Here is a 7482-nt window from a genome sequence, read left to right as displayed (position 1 = left end):
ATATAAAAAAAATTAAAAATATTAAAAAACCCATATTTTATCATTATTTTTTTGTTTTGTTTAAGAGCAACACTTGAATTTGAATAATCATCAGATTGGATGATTAAAGTGAGTGAGTGGAAATGTGGAATACAATCAATATACATAAACCTTATCATTTTGAAAATAAATTTGGGATTAATAATAAGTTGGTGTGATGATAAGAGTCATTTCCAAAACAAAAGTAGAAATTAAAGAATTTGGAAGAGCTGTCCATTCATGTTGTCTCTCTCCAAAAATAGCAACACAAACACCCACTCTTACTATTTGGGACCCTTTCAAAACAAGTACACTCTTCTCTTTCTTTCTCTCTCTCTCTCTCTCTCTCTCCCATCATTCAGGTAAGTAGCTGTTTCCCCTTTCCCTCACTTACTCAAATGCTTTTTTCCTCTTTCTGTATAATTCCATGGACTCACTCCGTTTTTTGCCTCCTTCAGACTCCTCTATCTTCTGCTTAACCTTGCATACTTCTTGCTACCCTTTACCTTGTTCCTCTATTTGACTTTCCTTGACTTAGTTTTTCACTTCTTTGTGGTTTTATTTTTATTTCTAAGAGATTTTATTTTTGTTTTTAATGAATCAAAGAGCTCAAAGAAAGGTTTTTTAGCTTCAGGTAGAGTAAATTTGTGAACTTTTTCTGTCTTTCTTTAGCGGGCACTTGTTACTTTTTTGCAAGACTCTTCAGTGGTTCCTCTCTCAAAGCTGCTTCTTCAGCTTCTAAGGGTTATTATTGCAGCAACGAAATTCAAGCTGAGTTTTCCATTTTCCTTTTTCTCTACACGACACACTGTAGTAGTAGCAGTAGCACACTGTTTCTGTTTCCATTGAAGGTGGATTGTTTGCTGTGGTGTGGTGTCTGTTCTCTTTTACACTCTTGATTGATTCTGTCGCATGCAATGGAATCTTCTTGGGATTATGTTACTGAAGAAGAAAAGGGGTATGTCTCCAACGATGCACTTTCTGCTGCACCTCCTCCTCCTCCTAGTACCCTTTTGAGAAGCAAAAGTTCCTTCCTTGGATGGGAACTGAAAACCCCATGTTCTAGCTTTGACAATCAATGTTTTGAAGAACTTGGTTTCCCTGAATTGTTGGGGAAACCATTGTTTAATGATCTAATTGGAGGTAGTGGACATGGTGGAAGAATCACAAGTAGTAGTAATAGTACTATTACAACTACTACTACTGTTGTGGACTCCAGTAGTGGCCGTGATTCCCTCATTGATTTGAAGCTTGGAAGATTTGCTGATCATGCTGATGTTAATGTTGCATCATTTTCCAAAGGAGCACCTGTTTTGTGTTCTTCTGTGTCGTCCACGGCCCCGAAGAGACCGCGAGGCTCTTTGGGTTTGCACTCGCAGACTGCTTACTGCCAAGTCTATGGCTGTAACAAGGATCTCAGCTCCTCTAAAGATTACCACAAGAGACACAAAGTTTGTGAGGTTCATTCCAAGACTGCCGTAGTTATAGTCAATGGCATTGAGCAAAGGTTTTGTCAGCAATGTAGTAGGTTGGTCAATTTTTCGAGCTTTAATCTTTCGAAATATAGCTCTTTAATTCTTTATTTGTATGTCTGATGGGTTTGAATAGCTTGATCTGCTTTTGCTTTCATGACTATGCTTATTAATAAGAAGCTTAGTTGTGTTGTATATGCCTATGTTTAATGTTTAGCTTGTTAACCAGGTTTCATTTGCTGGCTGAATTCGATGATGGTAAGCGCAGCTGTCGCAAACGCCTTGCAGGACATAACGAGCGGCGAAGAAAACCACAAGCAGGTATTCACTCTGGAAAGGCTGCGAGGTTGCCTCATCCATGTGGTAGTGGTAACAGTATATATTCGGAAAATAGATAGTGATACAGCTTTGTTGGATTCTTCATGTGATTGAGTTCTGAACTCTAACACTATTTTTCGCTTAAAGATATAGAATCTTTTGTTTGAAAATCCGGTTCCCTTTCTTTGTTGGCGTCCGCCTTTTCAAAAGCTTCCTTTAATAAGCTTATACAGCCTCATTAAAAATGAGTGAAATGTTTGTTGTCCTTTTTAGTCAAAAGGTGTCCTGCTTCTAAACCACAAAAAGAAGATGCTGATTTTTTAATGCCGATTCTCTCAATTGGAACTTGGAAGTACATCCACAGCACATGAACTTGTCTTTTTAATTAGGATTATGTGGTGTTTTTGTGATGGATGTGAACCATATCTGAATTTTTCAACAAAAATATTGGTGCTGAGGGGAATGTTTTTCTGTCTCCACACGCCTGAGTGGTATTTCATCTTAAAAACTATTTATTTTTCCCTGTTTAATCACAAAATGGATCCTAATTATTAGTAAAACAATTTCTAGATTTTACGTCGTTTGATTGTATCACTAATGATGATACTCACACACTTGCATGTGCACACATACACATAATATACTTTTTGCAATCCATTTTCTCAATTCTATTATAAAGGAGGTAAAAGAAAATAAACTGAAGCAATTTGAGTTTCCACACATAGATGTGTTACTAGCTTTTAAAGTTTCAAGTTGTTTTAATATTCATAAACTCATGGATTATTGAGCAGATTGATTTAGTTGTAGATTCTGAAATGTGAGCAATTTTGTCTACTTCTGTTGTCAAGTGATATTACTGAAAATTGTTTGATTTGAAGTTTTATGAAGTTCTTGTGGTTCTTGTAGATAGCAGATTCCAGGGAACCATGCTATCATCGGCATCTTTTATCTCCTCGGATTCAGATAAATACGGAATGAGTAGCTTCTGGAAACCCGGTAAAGCAGAACACGGGTCCGATTTTTGGCATCCTCAGTCAAGATCTCTTTTCCCTTCATACAATGGAAAACAATTTCCCTTTCTTCATGAGAGTGGTGCTACACCCACTACTACTGAAAGCATCTTGTATGAAAACAATAACCAATATAAGCATGTCATTGCGGCCCAACATCCAGGGTCAAGACCACTATTTCAGAACAGCTCCTTAGGAAGTGACGACTTCAATCTTTTCGATACATCATCAACTGTTCAAGGATTGTCGGGAATTTCGGACTCGTGTTGTGCTCTCTCTCTTCTGTCATCTCAATCCCAGAACTCTTCAAGCCAGTCGTCCGGAATTCCCTTTGTTCCCCCCATGGTTAGTCCAAGCAGCCACAGCCATCCTTGCAGCATAAGTCAAGTCTCCGAAAAGATAGGAATGAGCTCGCAAACTTCTTCATGCCGAGTGTACGATAGGTTTCCATCAACGTTGAATCCTGCAAGTGGAAGCCAGCTTAGTCCTATACTTATATCAGACAATAACAATATTGTCAACTTAGAAATGGCAGACCGGATTTTCCAAGGTTCAGACTTTGTTAATGCTAGAGATCGCCTTTCATGTGAAGATGTTGCAACGATTGACTTGCTACAGCTGTCGTCGCAGCTTCAACGAGTCGAGCATCAAAGGCAGTCCTTGCAGGTTAAGCAAGAAAACGATTCTTCCTGCACTCTCCGGATTACTTAAGAGGTACGTTACGCTATTTCATGGAAACTACATTATCTTTTGCTTCGCCACGACACACGGCAATATTTCGTTTTATTCGGAGGAAAATGGAAAAATAAAATCTTTGTGGCATTCTTGATCAGTGGCAAATCAATATATCCAAACTGCAGGGGCTAGTGATAGATTAAATCTTTTAATCAATTCATATCTTTCTTAAACATAGCATGTTCTATATTGTTGAGTATATATGTAGACATAACATGTCACAGTTCAGAGGATTAAATGATTTCATTTTCCGTTTGATGCAGGAATTCAATTCAACAGACACCTTTGCCGTTAACCTCATTCTCATCTGGTGCTAACTACTTGTAACAATTTGGTTCCGTTGATTTGGGTCAAGAAGCTGTTTAACATTGCATTTGTAACCTGACCAAACAAAACACGTTATTTGTCTTTATAAATGTTACTATTACTATTAAAATCCTTCGGCTTCAATACATAAAACGTTCTCATCTCTTTATAAATACTTCAACCATCAAGTACAACTATTTATTACTAACAAGTAACAACTACATATCACATTAAGCAAAATTAAGTTTTTATAAATAATTATTTATTATTGTTTTTGCATGTTAAGTTAAAGGATTAATATAGTTTATGAGATTATTGCATTAACAAAGTCGTTGTAGTATAGTGGTGAGTATTTCCGCCTGTCACGCGGACGACCTGGGTTCGATCCCCGGCAACGGCGTTTTATTTTTCCAAACCTTATTTTATAGTTAAGTCAAAACAATTTTTGGGTCACGAAATTTGAATGGAAACTGTCTCATGGAATCTGGTAGTTCACCAAACCCTGCCAGCTTAGAGGGCCCAAAAGTTATGGCTTTTCTTTCCCTTAGGTGCCGACAAATTTACTTATCATTGGTTGGCCCAAAACCTTTTTGTTAATGATAATAACAGGTTTTATTTCTCCAACAATTCGGATTTTACAGTTAAAAAAATAAACATAAACATATTGCTTTAAAATAAATTGTCTTCTTGGCGTTTTGTTTTTCATTTATAAATATATTAAGGAGAGAACACTGTCCATTGTTACGGTTTGGAAAAATAAAAAAGAAATAAACCGTCGGTGCACATAGCACATTATTTCCGTTCCAATTATTGATGAGCTATCCCAATAAAAGAAGAAAGTTATTGGTCACCGATTTTACATAAATGTCGGTAATTGAAGGTGAATTTCCGATTAGCATTCTATGTCTCCAAAAAGTTTAGAGAATAATTCTACCTACAAGATTTGTCAATTTATACGATTGCCTCTTATCTTGTGATTAAATTTAAAATGAGATGAATGGTCTCTGTTTTGTACGTCTTGTTTCACTATTTATAATTTATAGAGTTCATTTGAATGGACTTCTCAGAATAATTTGTTTTTTTTTTTAACTAAAAAGACCTAACATACTCAAATAATAAGACAAAACCCAACCGGTAGAATCTCTATATGTAATAAATTAGAAGGGCATGACAATTGAAATCGCTTATTGTTCTAGACTCTGGTCCCCTAAGAAAATAGTAAAATGAAAATAACTATCGCCATATCATTATCCTCTGCCCTGCCTAAAAACTTAAACTAAGCCGCAGAAATCCTAGGCAAAAAGGCTTCAGAACTATAACACTGAGCAAATCTGAGTGATACATTTTACTTTGCAGGACCATTGGGCAAAGCAGCAGCAGATGGGTTAAGTTCATCCCAAGCCTCAATCCATGTGACCATTCCATCTGCAAGCTTGTTGAAGTAATCATCAACCTTTCCAAACTTCTCCTTAAATTGTTTGGAGAGTTCAATGTAGCACTTCTGAACAGTGGTGCAATCCTTCGGAAGAGAGACAGCTTGGAAGAACGGGATAAGATCTTCTTGCCAGAAGATCCCCTTGTACTCCTTCTTGAGGTTCACAAATGGGTTGCTGGCTTTGCTGTGCCAAATGTAGGGTAATCCTGTCTTCACCCCCAATCCCAAATGGTCACATATAACCTGCATCATCAACATACACACTAATTACCCCAAAATTTGACATCACAACTATACATTAGATTCTAACATTCTACAAAAAGAATAAGCCAATCAATGAATCATAAGTGTATACCTTTGTGCACCAACCAGCCCACATATCGTCGTAGCGTCCAATGGGTTGTCCATCACCCATAAGACCAAAGTACATTGCCGGACCAATCAGCTCGCGATCGAATGCCAAATTCATACCACACATGGGAAACAGGGTTCCCTTTGGAATTGTCAAAACTGCATCCACATACCTAGTGTTCCTTTCCATAGGCTTCACAAGCTGAGTTGGAGCGTCGTAATCAGGAATGTTGAGCCAGAGGCCATGAGACACCGCCGTGGGGGCACCCTCCCGGAGGCTAAAGGGATATCCGCGAACGAAATCAGCGCCTTCTGCATACGGATCATAGAGAGTGTTGAAGAAGAATGGTGTTGAAGGACTCAGAAGATTCTTAATGTGCTGCTGCAGAGCATTGATTTCTTTCCCAGATGGATCCTTCGCAACCTGAATCAACAACACACGTTAGTCAAAAACAGATCTCAACGAAAGTCAAAGTATCTTGACAGATCGTTGACCAAATATTCCAGATCTAGAGAATTGAGAAGAGAATAGAGAAGTTACGAAGCAATCATCGTCGATGGTGTAGATGTACTTCTTCTTTGAAACCATGAACCCGAAGCAGCGACAAGCGGAGTCCTTGAAGGAGATGCAGGAGGCCTTAGGGCCTAAGATGCGGTTGATGTCGAGGCGGTTGTAAAGCTCGTAATCGAAACCTTCAGGGACGTTGATCTTCTTAGAAGGATCACCGTCTTGGATGATGATGAGGTGGTAGGGTTGGAAGAACGGGCGCCACATCTCAAGGAAGTCCAGGTTCCTGATGGTTGGGATCACGATGTCAAGTTCGTCCTTCAGGAGTGGTGTCGGTAACACTGACGACGCCATTCTCAAATTTCTGAGAGATCAGATCGGAGACACAGAGGGAGAGAGAAGAGAAGAGAAGAGAAGAGAGGGTGTGTGTGAGGAACACAGGGAGGGGTTTGAGGGGTTTTTGTATTTGAAAAACCAGCTGCCCTTGTGGACACGTGCCTCCACGCGGATTCATGTGTCACTGTGTTACAGATCTCGTTCACTTTTTCTTTCTTTTTTTTTTAAATTATTTAAAGAATTCTCAATTTTAATAAAACAGTGTCATGTGACATATTTTAGTTGTTAAATAGTAATATAATATAGTTATATTTTTATTTTAATTTTAATATTTTAATTTTAATTTTAATTTTAATTGTAATTAGAGAATGTTATATTGCATATTTTGATTGTTAAATTTGTAATGAGCCATTGATAATGATATATAAGAGAGATATAGTAAGTGGAGAAATAACAAAGATAGAGAGAGAAATTAAAGAGAGAAAGAGGAGAAAAAAAATCATTAATTTTGGAGAAAAATATTTGATTTTAATCGTAATAAAAGAGTGACATATAACATATTTTTGTTATAAAATTAGTAATATATAATAAATAAATAAATAATAATACATTAATTGCACCTTTAAAAAAACAGTGTCATGTGACATATTTTAGTTGTTAAATAGTAATATAATATAGTTATATTTTAATTTTAATTTTAATATTTCAATTTTAATTGTAATTAAGAAATGTCATATTGCATATTTTGATTGTTAAATTTGTAATTAGCCATTAATACTAATATATAAAAGAGATAGAGTATGTGGAGAAATAATAAAGATAGAGAGAGAAATTAAAGAGAGAAAGAGAAGAAAAGAACTCATTAATTTTGGAAAAAAATATTAGATTTCAATCGTAATGAGAGAGTGATATGTGACATATTTTGGTTATAAAATTAGTAATATATAATAAATAAATCAATAATACATTAATTATACCTTTAATAAAACAGTG

The 7482-nt window shown here is 36.4% G+C and overlaps 2 protein-coding genes across 4 annotated transcripts; one reads left to right on the top strand and one right to left on the bottom strand.

Moving 5' to 3' along the window:
* On the top strand, nt 276-4034 carry LOC107634945 (squamosa promoter-binding-like protein 6). Of its 3 annotated transcripts, none has more exons than XM_016338284.2 (4): nt 276-1546; nt 1720-1853; nt 2715-3532; nt 3817-4034. In XM_016338284.2, exons 1-3 carry the CDS (start codon nt 936-938, stop codon nt 3527-3529), a joined length of 1560 nt encoding a protein of 519 aa, XP_016193770.1. In that variant the 5' UTR covers nt 276-935; the 3' UTR covers nt 3530-3532; nt 3817-4034. The 3 variants fall into 3 exon arrangements, with proteins under 3 accessions (XP_016193770.1, XP_016193761.1, XP_016193779.1); XM_016338275.2 differs by having other exon boundaries at nt 1720-1859; XM_016338293.2 differs by having other exon boundaries at nt 282-1546; nt 1720-1811; nt 3817-3980.
* LOC107634963 (alpha-1,4-glucan-protein synthase [UDP-forming] 2) lies at nt 4976-6605 on the bottom strand. Its single transcript, XM_016338305.2, has 3 exons — nt 6187-6605; nt 5650-6069; nt 4976-5537 (listed from the first exon to the last, which is right to left on the bottom strand). The coding sequence occupies exons 1-3, from the start codon at nt 6505-6507 to the stop codon at nt 5205-5207; spliced, it is 1074 nt and encodes a 357-aa protein (XP_016193791.1). The 5' UTR covers nt 6508-6605; the 3' UTR covers nt 4976-5204.

Source organism: Arachis ipaensis, chromosome B01, assembly GCF_000816755.2.
Source record: "Arachis ipaensis cultivar K30076 chromosome B01, Araip1.1, whole genome shotgun sequence".
NCBI lineage: Eukaryota > Viridiplantae > Streptophyta > Magnoliopsida > Fabales > Fabaceae > Arachis > Arachis ipaensis.
Note: the sequence above shows the minus strand (reverse complement) of the source record. Positions and strands in the feature narration are given on the sequence as shown.

Coding starts and splice junctions, on each gene's coding strand:
- LOC107634963 (XM_016338305.2), bottom strand. CDS start 6,507: ATGGCGTCGTCAGTGTTACCGACACCACTCCTGAAGGACGAACTTGAC. Junction 6,070..6,186: donor CCATCGACGATGATTGCTTC/GTAACTTCTCTA, acceptor TTGTTGATTCAG/GTTGCGAAGGATCCATCTGG. Junction 5,538..5,649: donor GGGCTGGTTGGTGCACAAAG/GTATACACTTAT, acceptor TTGATGATGCAG/GTTATATGTGACCATTTGGG.
- LOC107634945 (XM_016338275.2), top strand. CDS start 936: ATGGAATCTTCTTGGGATTATGTTACTGAAGAAGAAAAGGGGTATGTC. Junction 1,547..1,719: donor TTTTGTCAGCAATGTAGTAG/GTTGGTCAATTT, acceptor CTTGTTAACCAG/GTTTCATTTGCTGGCTGAAT. Junction 1,860..2,714: donor GCCTCATCCATGTGGTAGTG/GTAACAGTATAT, acceptor TGGTTCTTGTAG/ATAGCAGATTCCAGGGAACC.